General features: G+C 46.3%; 1 protein-coding gene across 14 annotated transcripts in view; it reads right to left on the bottom strand.

The window, feature by feature from the left end:
- MYLK (myosin light chain kinase) overlaps positions 1-22,644 on the bottom strand; it is a 258,811-nt gene that overhangs the window by 104,838 nt on the left and 131,329 nt on the right. For 10 of the 14 annotated variants that reach the window (XM_023623637.2, XM_070243688.1, XM_070243691.1 and 7 more), the window contains 6 exons: positions 14,858-14,906; positions 13,723-13,888; positions 12,584-12,749; positions 10,782-10,800; positions 9,025-9,548; positions 8,247-8,453 (listed from right to left, as the gene is read on the bottom strand). In XM_023623637.2, coding sequence (XP_023479405.2) covers positions 8,247-8,453; positions 9,025-9,548; positions 10,782-10,800; positions 12,584-12,749; positions 13,723-13,888; positions 14,858-14,906 — 1,131 coding nt within the window. The remainder of the gene's footprint in view (positions 1-8,246; positions 8,454-9,024; positions 9,549-10,781; positions 10,801-12,583; positions 12,750-13,722; positions 13,889-14,857; positions 14,907-22,644) is intronic. The other 4 variants (XM_070243693.1, XM_070243692.1, XM_070243695.1 and 1 more) reach the window with 1 other exon arrangement.

The following is a 22,644-nucleotide window of genomic DNA, read 5'->3' as shown; positions in this document are numbered from 1 at the left end:
AAAGCAGAGCACAGTGGCCCCGGGTCTCAGCACCCAGGTGCCAGCCACACACAGGACCTGAGGGCCAGGCCGGGGCCAAGGGTGGGGATCAGGCTTACCTGATCGCCCTGGACCCAAGAAGCACTTCCTCGGGCACTGTCAGCAAGCCCGCTAATACCACAGCCCAGACAGCTCTGTCTTGAGGCCTGTGGCTCCCCAGGGACTTCCTGAGACTAAGCCCTTGACGCGGATCAATGGATGACCATGACAATCAGATTACCGGACACCAGGCTGATGATGTATAAAAACAAGCCTGGGATGGTAGGAAGGAGCAGGGGTAGAAGGAAGAGGGGGATAACCTGTGACCCTCTAGAAGCTTCAGGACCAGCACACTGATACCGAGTGGTCCCCAGCATGTGAAGGCTCATCTGTGAGACCCCTAAGTCCTGGGGCTATGTGAATACTCCTCCTAGGTCATCTTTCATTGTGAATGGTTTTCTTCCTACCAGACTGCAGCTTCTTGAGACAATGAAGCTCTTGCCTCTTTCCCCTACATCTTCCTTCAGCCCTGGTGGGGAGAGGGGGGAACTGGCCTTTGCATGGCCATCTCCCACAGTAGACCCCTGTCACTGTGAACTCCCAGAGGCATCTTCTCCACCTGCCTGCCTTCAGGCACAGTGCTCTTTCTCCATAGCAGATGTGCCTGCAGGAAAGCAGCTTCTAGGGAGAGCCCAGAGCCTCCTACCATGGACAGTGACCTGGGCGCTACAGGACACCCACCCCCAGGCATTCTCTGCCAGACAGGTGTAGGTGCCGTGGTCCTCCAGCAGGGCATCCTGGATGCGGAGCTCAGCCATGCCAGCCTCGCAGGTGGAGTGAGCATACCGGATGGGCTGCTCTGTGGAGGGAAGCACAGGAAGGCTCAGGCCAGGGAGCACTCAGTGGTGGGCACGTGAGCCCTGTCCTCAGTGGGGCAGCTGTTGTCATGACACTGATGCTCGCCACGCTCGCTCAGATCCACTGAGGGCTAATGGCGTGTCAGGCTCACCCCCGGTCAGCTGGACAGAGGCTTGGGGTGGAGAAAGAGGCAGGTTCTAGGAAGATGAAGGAGAGGGAGTGGCTGTGTGGGGTGGAGGAGTAAGACTGAGGCTGGAAGGACTGTGGGGAGAGATTCTGGAGGCATTCAGACTGCAGGAGGGAAAGGCACATAGTTCTGTGCATTCTGTTTAAATAAACAGTTCCCAAATGCACATCCTGGACTTCACAGAATTCTGAGCCTGGAAAGAATCTTACAGGATCATCTGGCCCATAGCCCAGCCCCAGGCAGAGGAGGCCTCGCCCGGACTGAACACGAGGTTCCTGGCTCCTTTCAGATGTCTCCAGAAACAAGAATTCCATCTCCCATTGCAAATATTTATCAGAAAGCAATTCTATGACTTCAACCTCACGCTGCAATTAGGTGCATTTCTTCCGTACAGTTAGGTGCATTTTAGGGTCACAGAGAAGATAAATATGGGGAACTAAAAACAACTCTGGCCTCTTCTTCCTAGAGTCCCCTCCATGAGAGGCCCTTTATTATTCAGGTCACATAAAGTCTTGCACGGAGACAGAAGTGCATGCTATGAACTTCCATGGTTTCCTCAATTCTATATATTCCCAGGAATTTATCATTCCAGGATGTGAGCTTTCACTTCCAGGGGAAAAAAAAAATCTCATTACTGAAGATTCTGGCCTTCCAACAGGAATGTGTCCATTCACCGTACAGGGAGCAACTGTCAGTTTCTTCCCTTGTCAGGCCCCAGGGTTCTGGTTTGCACCTCATAAAATTGGGGGTGGGCAGACAGGGAGGGAGCCAGTGCAGAGAGAAGTCCTCTCCCTGCCATGAAATGTTTCCTTCTGCACATAGCTACACCTCATGTCTCCAGGACTGTCTGCAGAGCCTGACAAGCATGCTGGAGCGTCAGAGGGAAGAGATGCTGCCCGACCTACCGAACTTCACAAAAGTGGGGCTGGGGGCCGGGAAAGGCAGGGGCCGGATCCTGCTACAGAGAGGACTGAACATCATCTTTGTTTTTATTTTTTGTGAAAATGACACCCTAAAACCGCTCTTCCTTGAGAATACCAGTACACTCCATGAATGCCATCAAAGTGCTTCTGCTGTCAATAATGCACAGAGGAGCTGTTTGAGAGCTCTCCTTTCACTGGAGCATAACTCATTTTGGCCCCACAAGTATGGGATGGAATGATGGCCCCAGAAAGGAGCTGTCGGCTCAGGGCATTCAGAATTGGGAGACAGAACTCTCCCAGCTCCAAGATTGGGTTGGACCTGAGTGGGTGGCCGAGAACCCAACCTGAGCACGATCGCCCTCTAGTGGGAAGAGTGTGGAAATGCCAAGGTTCACTAAGAAGAAGGTTGGGTTGCTTTTCACTATCGCCAGTGCTGTAGGCCAGGGGTCCACAAACCACAGATAGTGGACCAAACGTGGCCTGCAGCCTGCTTCCGTACGGCTTGAAAGCCAATAATAGCTTTTACATATTTTAAATGATTGGAAAAAATCAGAGGAAGAATGTTTCATGGCGTGTGAAAATTGTATGAAATTTCCATTTCAGTGTCCATAAATAAAGTTTTATGGCAACACAGCCACACATATTCATTTAACGACTGTCTCTGGCTGCTTTTATGCCACAACAGCAGACTTGAGTAGTTGTGACAGAGACTGTATGGCCTGCAAAGCTGAAAATACTTACTATCTGGTCCTTTATAGAAAATGTGTGTTGACCCCTGGTCTGGACTCTGAGCCAGAGGGAGATGAAACTCTCTTACTCAGATCCATTACTAGTCCTTAACGTCCTTGTTCTGTTTCAGCTGAAAGAAGGCTGGGTGGTCAGTCATGAGGTCCGAAAAAGGCTCTGTTCTTAGTGAGGGGCAGAGGGAAGGAGATCTCAATTTTCTCGTTTACCCAAGAAGATGACACACAGGAAGACTCCATGGCACCTTCTCTCACTGACTAAAGAGAATTTCTAGAAAAGCCTAAGTAAACTATACCAACAAGGAAGGTTCACAATAAATGCGCCAGTGGCGCAGAAACAAATGGCGCTACGTGGTGCATAGGTGACAGCGTCGCTGCTCCCTAAGAAACCTATTCTACCAGTGGTGAGAGCTGGCCGTGACCCCAAACCTTCTGTTCCTGCCCATCTCCTCACCAGTAAAGAACCAGTGCCCAGAGAGGTAAAGTGGAGTGTCCAAGGTCACCTGACCACTCGATGGCAGGGAAGGACGAGTACCCTTGTCTCCCGACTCCTGGCAGGTGCTCCTTCATCCTCCCTGTGGATCCATGAAATAGACCCTGCTCAATTTCATCAAGTTTACGGACTGCTCTCAGTCCTAAAATTAGAGTTTGCCCATCCTTTTGGAATTTAAAGGCTTTTTTAAAAAGAGAAAGCTGATAATATACGATAATTAATTTTTTCAAAGGACTCTACTTGGCAAAAGAAAAAAAAACCAAAAAGGGTTGGCATGTCTCTATAGGACTACAACATTAAAAGGAATTACTGGTCTATGAACTCCCAAACCACCTGCCACTAAATAAAAGGCAGGGTCCCCTGAGCAACTTCTGGTGTGGTTCATTAATTTGTTAGTTTATTTGTTCATTTATTGACTCAGCAAATATCTACTGAGGGCCTCCTATGAGCCTGGCCATAAAAAAAGGAACTAAATTGCTTGTGTACCTATGTGCTAAGCACCTCGTTAATGGTTTTAGATAAAAAATCTAATTTAATTTTCACAACTGCCACCCTGGACGGTAGGTGGCATTATTCCTGGCTTACAGACAAGGAGCTCAAGGCTCAGGTGGAGTGGTAACTAGCCCAGTGTCCCCAGCCAGGCAATAGGGGACTCTGGGTCCCATGCTCTCTTTGTACCCTGTACTTCCTTCTTATGCATAAATGTTTCAGAGTGATAAATGGAGGAAGCCAAGCGATAATGCAGGCAGGGCTGAAGCGCCCAGGGGGCTGAGCAGGGGGCTAGGGTCAGCTGCTGGGGCAGGGGGCTCGGGCCGGGCACTCACCATTGAGCAGCCACGTGATTCGGGGTACCGGGGTCACCTGCACCTAGCACTGCAGCACAAAATCCTGGCCCTGGGTGACAGTGCAGTCCTTCAGGACACTGGAGAATGAGGGGGCCACCTCCATCATGGCCAGCCCTGCGAGAGCAGAGAACAGACAGGCCACCTCAGACCACAGCGGGCCCTCTCTGGTGACTGCCCGCAGGCAGACGCCTGTACCATCTTCACACTTGGAAGCAGGCAGTACCACGGGTGTAGAGTCTGGAGCTTGAGGCAGAGTAACTGGCAGGGGCTTTTTCACGGTCACAAAACACCCTAGGTCTGGGCACTCTCAGGAGCTGGGCCTGCCTCCTCTCCTTGGGGACTCGGGCCCCTCCTGTCAGTCTTGACTGCTGCTGTCCTGGAGCATGCCCAGAGCTCCTTCTTCCCCCTTTCTCGGTCCCACTCTACTGTCTAGTGTCTCCTCGCTTCTTCAGCACATCCCATCAGACCCTGTACAGTCTTGGGAATATCTTTTTACTTGTAGAGGCCACACAGCCCCTGGTGAGGACGTTTCAACCTTGAATGATCATAATTATTTTTCCAAATTCCAGGACTGAATCAAATGACAAAGACTTGCATGTGTTCTAGTTTTCCACCCTAGGCCAACAGTTCAGAAGTGCGGGGGGCCTGGGACTATGCATTACTAAATTCCCTCATGATTCTGATGCACATTCCAGTTGAGAACCACCAACCTGAACTTTCCAGAAGCCTTCCACATTGGTGAATTGGGGAGCATTTTGTAGTTTGGAGACCTTAATTAAGAGCAACAGGGATAGATACTGTCTTCTACAACATCCCGAACACGCTGTAGAAATGTCAAGGTGGCTGACAGCTGAGAGGAAGTACCTGGATTTGGTGATTAGAAGATATCTCACTGTGCTTTTCAAGAGAAGCTATTCAATACAGCGATGAGGAGAAAGTCATATTATATTGCAGGAACTTAAGGGCAAAAACTAGTACCTGAGGGCTTCCCACGTGCCAGGTACTTCTCCAGATGCGACTGTGACAATGCCATGAGGCTGCTTCCTTTAGCTCATTTTTCAGACAGAGTCAATAATTTCCCATGATCAAACCTCCTGGAGAAGCCTGGCTTTATGCCCAGCTCTCTGCCTCTGCACCCACACTTCCTCCTCTAGAACAGAGCGCCCCTAAGGGGAGAGGAGGCAGTGGGACAGCAGCTCCAAGTCAGAATGATGGTGCCTCTGAACGGGACTGACACTGAGGGAAGCGAGGACAGACAACCTCGAGAGGTGTGGGGAGGCGCTACCTGCACCCCTTCCCCCGCCAGTGTCAAATTCCCTCATTAGAGAAACGCTTTGGGGAGTCACTGAAAAGAATATGGGCTTTCATGTCAGACCAACATGGGTGAGAAATATGCTATCTCTTACAAGGCATGTGACCTTGGACAAGTCACTTAACCTCACTACAGCTCAGTATTCTCATCTGGAAAATGGGTGTAACTATAATTATCTCATAAGACTATTGGGATAACGAAATGGAACACATGTAATGCATTGAGCACAAAGCCTGGCACAGTGAACATGCTTCAGTGGAGTGTTAGATGTATTACCAAATGGAAGCTGTGCACACAGGCTACACTTGCAGCAAGTTTGGGGGTGAAAGAGAGAGGAGAGAGAAAGTAGGAGCTGAGGGGGCAGTGGAGCAGAAGGAAGATTTTCTTCCCTCCTTCAGCCTAGGGAAGACCAGAGCAAGCTTGTAGGGAGGAAAAAGAGGCCTCTAGATAAGGGGTGGGAGAGAGATGGAAGAAACGATGGGAGAGTAAATCATTATTAGATACCATCTTTGTGGAGATGGGAAGGGATGGAAAGAGAAGTCTGGGTAAGGGAAACAGACAGCTTTACTGCAGTGATAGGAAAAAGAGAGAAACAGGGTTTGAGGAGAAGCTAAAAGAACACACATCCCACGACTTGCATCTTGGTGAAGTCATCTGGAGAAGTTTTAGAACAATTAGCGTCTCCAAGAAGAAAGAGAGTCCAGAAGAACTTCTGGAACGGCCGAATAAGGACTTCTGAAAATCTGCTCCTCAAACAAGCAACAAGAACACTGGCAAAAATTGTCAAGATCAACTTTTTCAGAACTCTGGACATTCACCAAAGGCTTACAACATTCTGCAGAGCATTCATTCAAAAACAAACCAACAGTGGGATCTTGGTAAGAACAGCAAGCTCTGTGGCCTGCTCAATTCCCATCCCCCTGCCCCAGCTCTGCAGTAGCTCTGAGAACCAACATTCTCCTTCACCCCAACTTTCTGCACATATAGTCTCTGTGTGCAGTTCCATTTAACAATAACAGCTAACACTCCAACGAAAGCACGTTTTTAACCTTTGGTGGACATGATGCCATGTGTGTGTCCCCTGCCCTGACACACAGCCTGGATGATAAGGCTTGGTTGGGCTCCTGGACCTGTGAACTCTGCCTGTAGGCACTCCCACCTCCAAAAAGAATGGATAATATTCCTTGCAAAGGCATGAACATAGACAAATCCCAATTAGGAAGTGAGTCAACAGTACATAGTGAAAGTCAGACTACCTCCCACCCCTTCCTATGGATCCATTGTTTCCTTCCCTGGAGGCAACTTGTGGACCCTTCCCGAAATGTTTTATGCACACACAAACATCTTGGACACTTTCACATTGGCGTCTACAGGCCAGCCACATTTGTTGTACAGGCTGCATGGCATTCTACTATCTGGATGAACCACTAAGTCCTTTTCTTTTCCTTTCTTCTTTTTTGAAAAGTTTATTATGACAAATTTCAGGCACACACAAAAGTAGGGAAAGCAACATAATGAGTCACCATATACCTGTTTCTCAATTTCAATAATTATCAACTCATGGCCAATCTCAATTCATTTATACCCCCACCAACTCCCACCACACATGGATTATTTCTGAAGCAAATATCAGAAACCATATCACTTCACCAGTGAATAACTCAATTAATATGTCTAAAATATATGGACTTAAAAAATATCCACAAGACCACCATCGCATCTTAAAAATAGCACTAGTTCCTTTATACCAAATATCTTATCAACGCTCAAGTTCTCCTCATATTCTCACGCAAGTTTTTTAAGGCATCTCAATCAGGATCCATGCTAGGTCCGTGTATAGCAATTGTTGGCGCCACTTACATATCTTTTTTTTTTTAAAGGAAGATTGGCCCTGAGATAACATCTGTTGTCAATCTTCCTCTTTTTTTTTCTTTCTTCTCCCTAAAGCCCCAGTACATTTGTTGAAGAAAATAGGCAAAGGTTATTTGTCCCACAGACTTTCCAACAGCCTGAAATTTGCTGACTCTATCCTTGTGGTTTAATATGTTCCTCAACAGTACGACATGGGCCTAGGGTCCCTAAATAGCAGTTAAAGTGAGGGGGAAATTTTATATAGAGACAGATGGGTACAAGGATATTTATCACAGTTTTGTTACCATACTGAAACAATGGAAACAACCTAAATATTCAATAATAATAGGAGGCCTAAATTAGATGCATTATTCTATGAAATATTACATGGCCATTTTTAATGTTTTAATGTTTTCAAGTAATATTAAATAATATAGAAAGAAATAGTATAGAAAGATACTTTTGTAACCTACTTATGTAACATGAGCAAATCAGAATAGAAAGCAGTACACAAAAGCAGAATGCCGATTTTGTTTTAAAAACATTAAAATACCGTTTATTTCTGAGTCATAAGATTATATATTGCTTAAATTCCCCACAATGAACACGCATTAACTTTTATAAACAGACATTACAAGAAACATAAAAGATGTGGGATACCACATCATCTCACATTACTCTAACCGCATATGTTTAGTGAACGCTCGGCTCTCTGGTCATGAAGGGAGACATGGCACCACTCAGACAGCTGAGGAAACTACAAAGGGAGGTCTCAGCTGGGTAGGGCCTAGGGCCTGGGCGTGCTTATTTTGAGGTGATACTGCCATGAATTCCTGACCAGGAATCACTGTCCCTGAGCAATGACTTTGGTCTTGGCATGCGGATGGGGATGACGTTTCTGTTGGGTTGTACACCCTGGGCGGGGGCTGTAGGAGGCGACACTTGTGTGGTATATGAGCACCCCACGAATGGTCCTCCAACAGAGAACCCAGGGTGACCCGGAGGGGTGTACTCACTTTTCACCAGGAGTGTCCAGCCACAGGACACCTGGCCTCGGACGTTGGAGGCTGTGCAGCTGTAGCTCCCGCTGTCCTTCACCTGGGCTCTCAGCAGGCAGAGGTAATGGGACCTGCCATCTTCATAAACCTCAATGGTGTCTTCTTGTCTCCTCACGGGGGCACCTTCCAGGAACCAGGTCACTTCGGGTTTTGGGATTCCTGAAACTACAGGGCCAGATGAAGGAAGTGAGGCGCCCGGAGAGCATACCGGGCTTGTGGGGTATGGGGGGCCCGAACTTGAGGGAAGAGCTCAGTCTAGCGTGCAGTTGCCCTCCAGCTTGAGACCCCTCAACCCTCCACTCCACAAGAGTAACTATCCCAAGACAGAGGCAGGGTACTTGGGGATGAGGGATACAAGGGTGACAAGCCAGGTCTCCAGATCAGCCAAAGCCAGCAGAAGGGACGAAAGAGAAGGAGACCCTGCAGCTTGTTTTGTGAAGGTGATGGTGGTAATGGGTCTTCCCCTCTAGGGTAGTAAGAATTAGGGTGCAGGGTTGATGCTCTATCCATCAATGAACAATGGGCTACTGTTGGGTGCTTCTCCAGAACAAGGGACATGACTAGACTGAGTCCTTCCTGAGGGAAGACCCCTGTAAGGTGGCTTCCTGGAGGCAGGATGAGAGTCTAGTGCAAGGGGATGAGTGGACACAGGAGGCTCAGACACTGCAGTGAAGGAACGGATGGCTAGCCAGGGACTACACTGTGGGGTCCAGCGACCTTCATTAGTTCTACTCACCCTCACATCTGAACTTGACTGTTTGATCTTCACTGACTTCCTGGCTTTGGGGCTTGCTCTCGAATTTGGGGAATGTTGAATCCCTCCAGCTGTCCATGGGGACTTTCCTGGTAGCAACCTTGCTCACAACTTCTTGGCTTCCCAGGCCAGACTGCCTGGTGGGGAGGGTGGCTGGAGGGGGAACAGCTGGGCTCTCTCTCTCTTCTCTGGAAGGAGAGAGGGCACTCGAGACCGGTGCTCTTGGTTCTGGCTGGACTTTTGCGGCCTGCAGGGTGATGGTACTGGAAGTCTGGATGGGGGTTCTCAGGGCCTTTCTAGATGAGTCCCCCTGCTCCAGACTGGATTCCCTCAGGGGCTGAGGCTGGCTACTTGTGGCCCAGGCAGGGGAGCCCCGCTGGGTGCTGGAGCAGTTCTTGCGTTGAGCTGCAGTGTCCAGGCTGTCCAGTGTTGGCCCCTGCGTGATTCCATTGGTCACTTGCTTCCTGATATCAGAATTGGCTGCCTTGGTTCCTCTCACAAATGACCTGTTTGGTGGTGGTGGTGGTGGTGGGGAGGACAGTGGGGAAGGAGAAGGAGGGACAGAATGATCACCTGCTTGTTCACAAGCATTACTCATCACCAGCAGATTCCAGGGACCACGAAGCCCACAGATTTAGAGAGGGAACAAGAGCAAAGATCTTTCTTGCAGTTTCCTCAGTTTCAAGCCTGAAACAAGCAGCCATTCTTGACACTTCCCTGTCCTGCACCCCTAATCCAAGCCTGTTCTATCTACACTTATTAAATCTGCCTTGTCTCTTCTCCACGAGCACCGTCCTAGTTCACACCACATGAATGGTTTCCCCTTGTCACACCCGCCCTCTCTAATCCACGCTCCATATAGCCAGCACAGTCACTCTTCTAAACACATAAATCAAATGCTGTTATTACAAGTTTAAGGATTTTCCAAGAGCTTTCCCACTATAGTAAGAATAAAGCTGAGTTTCACAGGACAGCCTGTAAGGATGCCCCCACGTGAGCTGGCTCCGGCTGCCTCTTGAACCTCCGCTGCCCACCAGGCTGCAGCCACAAGGGCGTTCTTTTGGGCCCCCCCAGTGCCCACCTCTCATCTCACTGCTTTCACACACGCTGGCCCCTCTGTTGGAATGCTTTCTCCCTGAGCTTTCCTTCACCGAGCTAATATTGCTCTTCACAGGCCTGAGCTCAAACTTCAGGTTTTCAGAAAAGGTTTCTGGGACCCTCTAATCTACATGAGCGCTTCTCTGTTATTCTTCCTCATAGATGCATCACAGTTTGTCACGGTATATTCATGCAGCTCTGTTTAAAGCCCTTCTCTCCACTAGACCTCTGCTAACCCCGCATACCCCACATCTGGCACTGAGCCCCGCACACAGGAAAGGAAGCTCCTGATGAAGATGAGCTGGAGGAGCGGGGGGATTCTAGCCTGGACCGTGTAAAGCATCCTTTTCAGGGTAGAGTGCCCTTCTTAACCAGTAACGATACTGAGCGGATACTGAGAAAGACGATGGCACTGAGTCTTTGAGAGTCTCAACACCGATGGCGAGCCTGATATGGAGCCTGTATGGCACGTTACGATAGGAGAACAAAACAAAACACCCCAAATAAAACAGTCCTTCCCAAACAGTCAGTTCTCCCCCGCATCTGACGACTCAGAAATTCAGGGTGCTTCTCAATTACCATCCCTCTTCTCTAGCAGGACATTTCAACTGCAACATAACAATCACAAAGCCTAGACATACCTATTGGCATTGTCCGAACCTGGAAAAAGGCAGAAGGGTAGAAAGACTGTTAGTGGGATGTTTTATACCCTGAGGACACAGTGATAAGGCAAGAATCTCATACATTACAGAGTTTTCACTCTCTGAGCTCTCATTGGCTCTGTCACCTGTGGTCCCACCTCCCTCACTCCTTTCAGCTTCCCTGGTCCTGGACTTCTTGGGTTAATCTGACAAACTCCTCGGAGCCCTGGACACACTGTCAACACTTCCACTGCTGCCCTGGTGGCCCCTGCTACCATATTCCATGGCATGGGGTCTGTCCTGTTACCAGGCTACAGAAGGAAACAAAACCCCATTGAGAGGCAAACAAAATAAACACCCACTGAAAATTTCAAGCCCACACTGCTTAACTTACATGTGGCCCTCAAAAACAAACCCCCAAAGTGATCATTTTTGACAACCACCTGCTTTAAAAATGTACAGGGAAAGTGTAATTGTATTCAATTATTCAAAGAAAAAACATACAACATATATTTTTTCCTGCCACATTATTTTTTAAAATTTTATCATGGGAAATTTAAAAATATACAATAGTAGAGAGAAGCCTATGATAAATCCTGAAGAACATCGCCTTCAGGAAGGAAATATCAACATTTGCCAGCGTTAGCTATCCCTTTTGGTTTTGTGGCTTTGAGGGGCTTTTTCTGGGGGTATTGGAAGCAAATCCCAGGCAGCATATCATTTTGTCATTCAGTGCTTGAGGAGGGAACAGTTCTGAATTCAGCGCTCCGACAAGTAATGGGAGGGAGACTACAACCCTCCCCTCAGTGCCTGACAGCAGGTCCTGATCCCGCAGTGAGTTGTGAAGTCAGATCCTTCGGTCAGGACGAGGATGTTTTTTCCCTTAAAGGTGTAGAATGCAATAGAAAATGCCAGCATGCACCATGTATAGTACAACTCAGGACTGTTTCACGAAACTGGTTTCAGTTAATTATGTGTTATATATGCATGTATGTCCTGGGTTGCCATGTAGAATAAATTTCTTTCTGTGGGTTGTGAAAAACACTTGGGCCAAAAATGCTAATGAGAGCAAGGAGAGGTGGCAGAGAAAAGTCAAAGAAGAAAAGACAGTAAGACAGGAGGAGGGGAGAGGCAAGGTCGTGTCCCCCCTGTCGATCCCCAAAATCCCACCCTGCTCAAGGTTCCCGCTCCAATGAGGTGACATCAATCCCTGTCTCTGGCCGCACACTCCGAGGTCCCCAGGCTGGACTTGGTGGAACCACAGGGAATGTAAGGAGGAAACATGTTCAAAGAGACTTCAAAGGAAGAACCAACAGGGGCTGATGACTACAGTGAGGAGGAGACAGGGGTCAAAGATGATACTGAAATGCCCAGGTGGGGTGAGAAGGACAACGAGGATACTAGGGTGGAAAGAGGTGAGGGAGCCTCGATTCAAAGGACAAAGTGGACGCTGAGTTACATTTTAAGCAGTTAGATTTGGGGTGATGGCAAGACATCAGCAATGTTTGCTCTTCCAATCAGCAATTAGAGACACAAAAAAGAAGTCTGAGCAAGAAGAAAAGACTGAAGGCACAGGCATGGGGTGGAGTGTGGCGACACAAGTGAAGCATCTTCCTCCGTGGCTGCATCTGTGCTGCCACCCACTTCCTTTCTTCTGGTTCGCGATCTTGCCCCAGGGAACACATGGATATGTAAGTGTGACACACGTAACACCCAGATGTGTAATGAACAAGTAGCTCCTTCTAGGGGGTACGAACCCCAGGAAGGATGGTCCTGCACGAGCCCTCCCCACCAGTTGATACCTTGGATGCAAAGTTCTGCTGACATGGAGGCCTTCCCTGACCCGTTCACCACCATGCATGTGTACACTCCCACATCATCTCGGTTGACCTCCTGGATTTCCAGAACTTGCATCCCATTCTTCTCAGACATAGACACCCGGGCACTCGGCTGCAGGGGAACATCTCCCTGAGGATGGCAATAGGGTAGTGCAGTCAGAGAAACCTGCCCACATTTCGGGATTATCCTCCTACCTCCTGCCAATCCTGGTGGAGGCAGAGCAGCAGAGTCCTCTGCTCTGGGCTCCGTCAACATGCTCAGAGAGCAGTCTTTGGACAATCCAGGGGCCGTGACTCGAGGTCCATGCACATGGTGCGGTGTTTGCTCCAGCTCAGAGAAGACATATGGAACTGTCTCAAAGGAGCCCTAGATTGAGGGGGGAAGTCCTACATTCCCCACTTCAGTTCTCCTTTGCCTCCTCTTCCTTTTAGGATTTTCCCCAGGTCAGTTCAGGAGAATTAGGAAATGCGTAAAAGATGTCCCATCACTCATTTTTATCCAGGAGTTCCATTTGGGAAAAATCTACTCTCCCTGGCCTGACCCCAAGAGTTCCCTAGGGCTCCTCATTGCCCTGTTTAACATCCCCCACCCCACTGCCTCTGCTTCTCTCTCCACCACCACCTCCTCCATCTCACCCAGCCCTGAATAACTATAAAGCACTTCCACATGGTGCCTCCCAACAGTATTCTGAAGTAGGTGGGATGATATCTGCCTCACAGAAAAGGAAGCCAGGGTTCCAAGAGCTCAAATGACTTGCCGAGTTCACAAGCTTTGTGAACCAGGGAGCTGCGGCTTGAACCTAGAAACCTAGTCCCATGACTTCAAATCATGAGATGGTCAGGTCTGTCTTGACTCAGAAGTTTTATGCTGTTTTGTGCATGTGTGGCTTATAGGACACTGTGGACAGAGTAACAGAAGGAGAGGGTGCAAACAGGGGCAAGAACAAGTGTAGCTATCAAACATACAAAGAACCCTGGAGACCCATCTATGGCTGAAACAGAAGGGATTAATCGGAAAGACAGACTCCCACTAGTCCAAGGGCCCAACCTTGAACTCTCAGGGTCCCCAGGCCTGGGCCAGAGTTAGGCAGACAAAACCTCACCTTGAGCCAGGTGACCTGTGGTTGGGGCCGGCCAGTGATCTTGCAGGAGAATCGTCCCATCTGTCCTTCTCTGACGATGGCTCGGCCCAGCTTGGTAGCAAACTTTGGTGGGCACTCTCCCCAGATGCTAGGACGGGTCTCCACTGCAGGGGTTGCAAATCTGTCCCTGGAAAGAAATCAGCAGAGAACCCAGCAGCAATTCAGATCCTCTTCTCTGTGCACCGTGCTCCACCCACACCTCCCCCCACAAAGTCACTTAAGTTGGGGATCAGAAACCAGCCTTTGGGTTGCTTTGGCAGCCTTCCCAACTCTATGCCTCAACCACATTTCTGATGCACCCTCTGGAAAAATCTGTGGCACCAAAACCTATTTCCTCTACCTCCTGGGCATGCAGCTAGACTTCATTTACTAGCCTCCCTTGAAGTAAGGTATACCTGAATTCTAGTGAGTTCCGGCCAAAAGCCCGTGTTGTGGCCAAGAGACTACAAGCAGAAGTGCTGTATGCCACTTCTATGCTGAACCCATAAAAACCTCCTGTGAGATTCTCCCACACTTTCTCCTGCCCACTCTTCTGGGTAGATGCAGAGGGGCGAGCAGGGGCTCCAAGGCCTAGGAGATGATGGAGTCACAAAATGGAAGGAGGCTGGGTCCCTGAAAGATAATGGGAAGTTTCTCCACCTGTTCAAGAATATCTGAATTGATTTTGCTTGACTAAGAAATGTTTTCCTATGCTAGCCATTGGGATTTGGGAGCTTGTCTGTTACAGCAGCTACTGTTACTTACCCTTACCAAGACTGGTTTACTTTCCATAGGAAGTGTCACATGTTGATTGCCTCTCTTAGTCTGCTTATTTAAGTTTTCTGACTATTGCCATGGTTGTTAGAGATCCCTGCAGACTATGGTCACATAACCTGCTTCCTCAGCATTTAGCAGCTGGACCAGTCAAAGGAGATAGTCACAAAGGCCGCCAGGTCAGGAGGTGCTATGTGAATGACACATCACATCCCAATAGGCTCCCACTTTAGTTATTATAACCCAGGATGCTCAGGAAGACTTACTCCCTGGACCTGTTCTGTAAAGTCAGCAGGAAAAGCCAATCCAGCCCTTCCCCTGGCTTGAACATCCTAGAACTTACCCTAAAGTTTTGGGAACAACAGGCTGACCATGCTTCTTCACAAAGCCTCCTGCAAGTGGAAAAAAAAGAGAAAGAGGATTAAAGAGGTTCAGATCTGAGCCAGCAACTTGGAGCAATGAAAGTCAGGAAGTGTCAACAGGAGGGTGGGGTGGCATAATGAGGGAAACAGTTCACCCTGCCTGAGCCCAGACTGGGTCAGGCACCATGGGGGGCAGTTTACATACAATGTACATAATTTGCATGGATTTCCTGCAATAATTTAAGGCAGCTGGTACATCATCCTTCTATTTTTCAAACAAATGAGAAAAATGAGATTCAGAGAAGTTAAGTTGCCCTCTCAAGTCACAGAGCCAGTGCAGAAATGCACCCAGGCCTGCCTATTCTAGAACACTCAACCCATTTGCTGAGCTGTTATATGCCACTGGACCTTCCACTTTGGGGATTATCTGTGGTGACCCAGGCTCTCTCCAGAAAATGACCCAGGTGAAGGGAGGGAGGGAGATGCACACGCATCCCTCTTACCACGTCCATTCACATTTGACACAATCAACACCCCATCTTTCTACTTAAGACCCAGCAAATAGCAGTATCTGTCCTGCTGGAATGGAGCAGATCACTGGAGATGAGCTATGGTGGAGCCAGGACCTTACCAGACCATGCACCAGCAGCACACTGGGCACGGCCGGTCCCGGGGGAGGCGCTGCCATGCTGGGCAGGAAGCAGTTAAACAGCAAACCCAGCAAGGCAGCTAGGTCAGCACTTTTATCCAGCTGCTTCAGGGGAGACCAATTCATCCTGTGACCAGGAAGTGACTATAAAGTGGTGGCATGTTTCTGAGGAACAGGGAGGGGGAGGAGAGGAAATTTTTGAGATGGTGATCAGCCTGGAAGTTGTTCTCTTTTTGCCACAAGGTAGGAATGTTTATAAAACCCCACCAAAGGCATGCATGGAAAGGGCAGAAGTCATTCCTTGATATCAGCAGGCAGCTGCAATGGAAGATTCGCAGGGTGTTTACTGGAAAAGGGTAAACTGCCTTAAATATGGGCACTGATCACATCTGTGTGAATGCATAGGAACAGAGGAGGGGAGGATGAAGATCATGGCATCTCCCTCAGCCATATCTGGTTTAAAGTTTCACCAGAACCTTAGTGAAAAAGGATTAATAACAAACGCCAGCATCACATTTAAGCTGTGGTTCCATACAGATTGGCAATTATTGTACATGTATTTCTGTTTAATATAACTATTTAGTGAGCTGTTTATAGTTTTCACTCTATAATCTGGGTTGGGTTCTTGTCATTCAATTCTCTGTTCAAGGTTAAAAGAACTTCTAAGTTGATCAAAGGAGAAATCTGTTCTGGGAGGACCCAACTGACAACTGCAGTCAAGATGTGGGGGCACCTCAGACACTGCTGGGGGAAGTGCAAACCAGTCAGTCCTTTCAGAAAGTATCTGAGCGAATGAGAATCAGGCTCTAAAGATGCTCAGCTCTTAGACCAGCACCTTCCTTTCTGTGCTTCCAGTCAAAGGAAATGATGCTAAAAGTAGAAAGTTTACAAAGCTGTTCACTTCGGTCTTGTTTGTAACAGTAAAAATTGGAAACGATGTAAATGTCACACAGTAGGAAGACAATAAGTGGTTAAGTAAAATGCACAATTAGACATCTTATTCTGCCATGGAATTATGTTTAATAATATATGAAACATGCAGAAATATGTTAAAATATTATCTCATTTGCTCCTCAGCACACTCCAATTGGGCTGTGATCCTTGCCACTCCACTGAGCTTCATCCTGACCACCATCTTGCCAAACCCAATGGCTAATCTTCCCCATCTCACTCAGATGCTCAGGAGAGCGTCACACGAGCAGCCACTCGCTTTAAAGCACTTTCTCCTCCAGACTCTCCTGCTTTTACCACGTTGCCTGCTCTTCCTCAAGCTCCTTCTCTTCTCGACCTTTGCATGTGGGATTCCCTAGGCTGAGTCCTGGGTCCTCCCCTGAGCACTGTTGACTCTCCTCCAGAAGGTCTTAGACAGTCCTGTAGCTTTAAATATCATCTATAAGCTGATGACTCCAAAACCATATCCCCACCAGAACTTCTTCTTCATGCACCAGAGGCATCCAGAACAATACCCAGCACACTGCAGGTATTCAAATATTTGTTAAATAAGTGAATTTTATGAAAAAAAGAGCAGCATACAAAACTCTATTCAATGTGACCACAATTAGGTAAAAATAAAATAAAATACCCAAACATAGGAAAACTACCAGAAGAAAACATACCAAAATGTTATTAATACTGATTGTTTCTCTGTGGTGGGACTATGACTAATTTTATTCAGCTGTATTTTCTAAAACCTATAAATACAATGGTAAAGAAAAAACAAAACATGATCTAGTTACCAAAAGAAGAAAAAAAGTGAGGAAGGTGGAGAAGGAAAGTAAAAAAGGGAAAAAGATTCTGGCATCTAAACAGAAGGTACCAAGGGCTTCTCACACATGCTCTATACCACAGCACTAGCCAAAGCCCCAATCACCAGGACTCCCGCCTAAAAATATTCACGTATCAGTCACTGCACTTATCACTCATTTCATCCTGGAGTAAAGATCTGATAAAAATTAGATTGATCAATTGATGAATGGATAAACAAAATGCCATCTATCCATACAATGAAATATTATTCAGCCATCCTTATAAAGGAATAAAGTAATGAAACATGCCATAACATGCATGAACCTCAAAAAAATTTGCTAAGTGAAGAAAGCCAGACACACACAAAAATGTATGATTCCATTTATATAAAATGTTCAGAAGAGGCAAATCTACAAAGAGAGAAAGCAGATTAGTGGTTGCCAAGGTTTGGGGAGTAACTGCTCAATGGGTTTGGGGTTTCTGTTTGGGGTGATGAAAAGTTCTGGAACTAGATCGCAGTGATGGTTGCACAACATTGTGAAATACTTAACGCCACTGAATTGTATACTTTAAAGTGGTTAAGATGGTAAATTTTATGTTATGTGTATTTTACCACAATAGAAAAACTAGACTAAGCATCTTTAAAACTCTTGGGAATTAAAGATCTTAATTCAAAGGCTAAAATTCCTTAAAAAATGAAATAAAGCAAAAATATGGCATTTCCTCAAAGAATAGCACAAGAAGGACGTCTGGAGGTACATCTAGATCAGGCTAAGAGCGGTTTATGGGACGATCCAAAAGCAACACATAAAGCAGGCAGCTAAACAAGGAACTGAGGAATGCTGATTACAATGTGAGTTAACACGAGAGAGTTTACATCAAAACAAAAAGAGAATTTGGGCTAAAGTAACTGGCAGGGTCTATTTATAGGCAAAAATCTGAAGTTGCCAGTTGTCAGATAAGGCAAAATTAATTTTGTGAAAGTATGAAAATCTGGCAGAACAGTAAGGCTATGTAGAAAAATTAGTGGAAAGGGGATTAAGGTAGAAATGCCAAAAATAGAACAGTAAGCTAAGTGAAGACAGGATCGAGTGTAAGGGAAAAAAAGGCCAAGGCATTGAAGGTATTTAAACAGTTGTCTTCGATTTTCAAGGACAGTGAAACAGAGTGCTGGCAGGTTTTAGGAGTGAAAAGTTCAATAGCAGAGGGACCTAGCACTTTTTGTCAAAGGACATACATGGAAAGACTGAGACAGAGAATGCTGCCGAAAAGGGGAATAATGTGATCAAGATGGTAAGGAGAAGAAATGCTCCTAAAAATGTGAGATGATGAAAATTTATCACCCAAACAGCAACTCTCAATACTGAAAGGGACATAATTAATTCTGCTAGGACAACAGGAGTAAACCAGGACTGTTCCAGGCAAACCAGGGTGCAGTTACCCCACTCATAGACAACTTCAAAGCAGATTTTAAGGATTGTTTAAAAGAGTGGTTCTCCACTCAAGCAAAAAGGCTCACTTTTTAAACACATGCTTAGCAATGGCCCCTGTGTCAGCCTGAATTGAAGTTTTCTACTAACCACCCCTATAAATAATTTCAAGAAGAAAATAAGTGTAAAGCCCTAACTAAAATGTTAAGGAGAAATAAAAGGAAGGTAAATTATAATATTATTAATTTCAATATGTAAATGTTCAAGCATGACTTTTTTGATATGCAAATACTGAGGCACGTTAGACGACACAATGAAATGGTCAGGTGCTTGCATGGACTCACATGCAGGTTTGGATTTAAAAGTGAATGATCAAAAAATGTACTGTACAAGTAGTACAGGAAAATGAAAGAGCACACTTGTATAGGTAGACTTCTAAAAAATAAAAAGAATAAAAAGTAGGGTTAGCAATGTTATATGTCAATTATATCTCAATAAAGAGAGAACAAAAGAAAAGTAACATAGTAAAAAAAAAAAGTAGTGTTAGGATAAGTAACAGAGCAGACATACTATATAAAAAAGGAAGAGTGAAATCACTTTAAAAGAAAATAGCACAGCAAGACAAGTTACAGACCACTGAAGTAGAGAAAATGAAAAAAATAACTATAAATGTGGTGTCAGAACAATTTTGTTTTATGAGATGCAATCTTTGAGACCCCATCTGTACTAAAATACCGATTCAGTCCCTATTATGCATAAGGCATTAACCAGAGCTTCAACAAATAGATTGACATGTATAATAAAAGCTAGAATAAAATTTGAACCTCAAGAGAAAGGCGGAGTGCTTCAAAGATGGGAGAGGGGACATGTCGTTGCAGCGTCGGGGTCCGTTGAAGGCTGTGAATTTCAACTTAAAGGCAACAGAAGATCACTGGAGGGTTCAAAGAGGGGGGTGATAAAATCCCACCTGAATTTTTAAAGAAGATATTTTGAACAGCAAGGTGGAGAGTAGAGTGGGGTACAGTGGGATGGGAGAGACCAGTTGAGAATTTGTGCAACAGGAAAGAGACCATGGCGGCCAGGATCAGGATGGTGGCGGGGAACAAATGAGAACGGCGTGGGAGATGGCACAGCAGGATGCAGTGACTGACTGGGGAAGGGGAGGGGAAGGATGACTAAGTAGTCCGGCCGCCCTCCTTCCCAAGGACACGTGGGTTGTCACCTGTCAAGGTTTCAGCTGTGTCTTCCTGGGGGCCATCAAAGTCCTAACTATAAATTTAATGGTCTTCGGCTAGCGGCTGCCTGTCACTATATAATCAGGAGTCTCCTCCTACACAAACTGTTCATTCGACAGTCTCCACTCAAGCAGGGAGCTTTGGAGTTCACTGCTACAGTCCACTCTGGCTGGAATGTACATATGTACATTATTCTTATGATGTGACACTCAATAACAAGTACGTCCTTCCACAGAGGCTAAGGAGGTCATCCCCGGGCACCAAGTAGACATTTCAGGAGTTCTGTCTGAGGTTCCAGGAAACTGACACACTGAAGAATCAATTCTTCCTCAGGGAGTTGAAATAAAACATCCACTACTTATAAGACAAACCATTTCCTGGTCATTCATGGATAAGTCAATCATATATCCTACCCAATGAGTTCAAAGGAATAGCGACACGAAGTTTTGTTTTGGAGGGGGGAGTAGTTCAATAACTTGTGACCAGTGATCTCTCGACTGTCTAAAATAAGTCCTCTAAAGAGAAATCTAGATACTCTGCAGAGAGAAAATAATTTATTTCCTTGAGAGTCGTCTTTCGGAAGCCCAGACTCCCAGGCATCCCAGCTCACTTCTCTAGAGCCACCTTCCTTTGTGATTCCCCAAACAACACTAAGTCAAGTAGCAGGTATTCCCTTTAGTACTTAAGACATAAAGACTGATTTTGTATCAATTTTATCAGAAAGGAAACAAAGGAAGATTTACATCTGGTTTGAGCTGTTTCCCCCTTCCGATGTAGTGGAACTCACCTGGCTGCCATCTGCAGTACAGGTGTCCGATCAGAAGTCACCAATGGGCAAGTGCAGCGTAAGGGAAGGGTATTTTAAGCATGGCTTTGGAGAAATTTCTTGTCCTAATAAGCAACCCATTTTTGTTGGGGATCATGCACAATAATGGCGTATCAAAGACTAATGGAACACATGAAAAAACTGTGATCAGAAGATTTAATAAACCCAAGCGTTCAGAAAAATAAAGGTTAAGTTAAAAAGATTCATGAGGCAAAAGGAAGCACCCAGCAGTCACTCTGGCTGTGGCGAATAGGAGCAGTTCACGTGGAAAGCTACATGCAGTATGAAAACGGGAAAGCAATGACTAATGGGCAGAACCCAGTCTGCTCACACTCTGGAATGGATGTGACTCTAAAAACTGCCCAGCCTCACGCTCCAGACCTTCTACAGTCTCCTCCCAATCTGTCCTTCAGCTCTGTTTCTCTCTACTCTCTGCTTCTACCCATCAACTCACCCTACCCTCCCTTCACCCCAGGCCCTAACTCTCTCCCCTTGCCTCTCACCCCCATCATCCGAACCACAAAATGCCATACAAATCTTACTCTTTCCTCCAGAACTAGCCAAAGTCCCTCTTCCAAGAAGACACTGTAGACCATTTCAACCTCCAGAGGCCTCGTCCTTCTCTGAGTTTACAGAGTCAATGTGCTGATTGTTTGGCAAATAAACCCGTGCTGCCGTATGACTGGAGTTGTGCTTTTAATGTGTCTGGTCTTATCTGACCAACCAGGCTCTTGCAGAAAGGATCTGATAAAGTATTTTGTCTCCTACCCAGAACCACACAAAGTCAGCACTTCTTAAACACATTCTGATGTTGAATCTTAACTGTAATATAATTATGAAATATGAAGTCAAGAAAGTCAGTCTCTTGAGGGCAATAACTGAATCTTGTTGCTCTTAGAGACTAGCACAATGTTAGCACATTCAGTAAAACTGATGAAGGAAGAAGAGGCTGGAACCATGAACAACTGGGAAGGGGCTGGCTGGGGGTGGAGATGGGAGAAGGGGGTGGAGGAGTAAAAGATGGGAAGAAAAGATGGCAGCGCCAACAGTAAAAATCAAATCTGGGCCAGCCAGGATGATGATGGTGTATATTTTGGAGGGAAAAAGAGGCAAAGGCAAAGTGGAAGGTAAAAATAAAGGAAGGAAGGGAGTCAAGGTGAGGGAGATCTGGAAGTCATCCTTCAAGAACAGAATGAGACCAAGTCATTTGTCATCTACCCCTTCTGTATAGCAAATAAGTGAGGCTTCTGCCAAGGTAGGCTTGACACAACTGTTGCACAGCCGAGAGACTGGTGGGGCAAAAAGAATAATTTTCACCTCTACCACATTTATACTGTTAACTGCGATGAGACAGAAAAGGGCAAAAAATCAGAGCATTTTAAGATTTTGACTGGATTAAAACAAAAAGCGAACATGCCCCTAAAAAAAGAAGGGTCATCTGAGGGTGTTACACACTGAAACGAGTTATAAAGAATATAAATGGGAAATATAATTACAGGTCTTTAAGGAGATAGGAGAGTTAGAGAAAAAAGATAGTCCAAAAGAAATAACAGAACCAAAAAACGAAAGGAGAATCAAGACAGACATTATTGAGGAATACAATAACTTAAAACTCGGCCAATATAAATAGACTTGGGCTCAAAATACAAAATGCCATCAATCCAATCCAAATTGAAAATAAAAGCGTTCAGAGAAATCTGTCCCTGAAAAAGGGCAGTGCAAAAAGGATGGCACAGGAGCATCTCCTATGAATTCAAAATCACCCAAGAATGCTGGTGCCAGTGACACCAGCGTAGCTGGACTAGTGGTCACTAGGGCCACTCTTCTCCCATGGGGTCACTCTCCTTTGTGCTGTCACATTCTAGGTAGCCTGCCACCTGGT

Source organism: Equus caballus, chromosome 19 (assembly GCF_041296265.1).
Source record: "Equus caballus isolate H_3958 breed thoroughbred chromosome 19, TB-T2T, whole genome shotgun sequence".
Classification (NCBI taxonomy): domain Eukaryota; kingdom Metazoa; phylum Chordata; class Mammalia; order Perissodactyla; family Equidae; genus Equus; species Equus caballus.
This window is presented reverse-complemented; position numbering and strand designations above follow the sequence as displayed.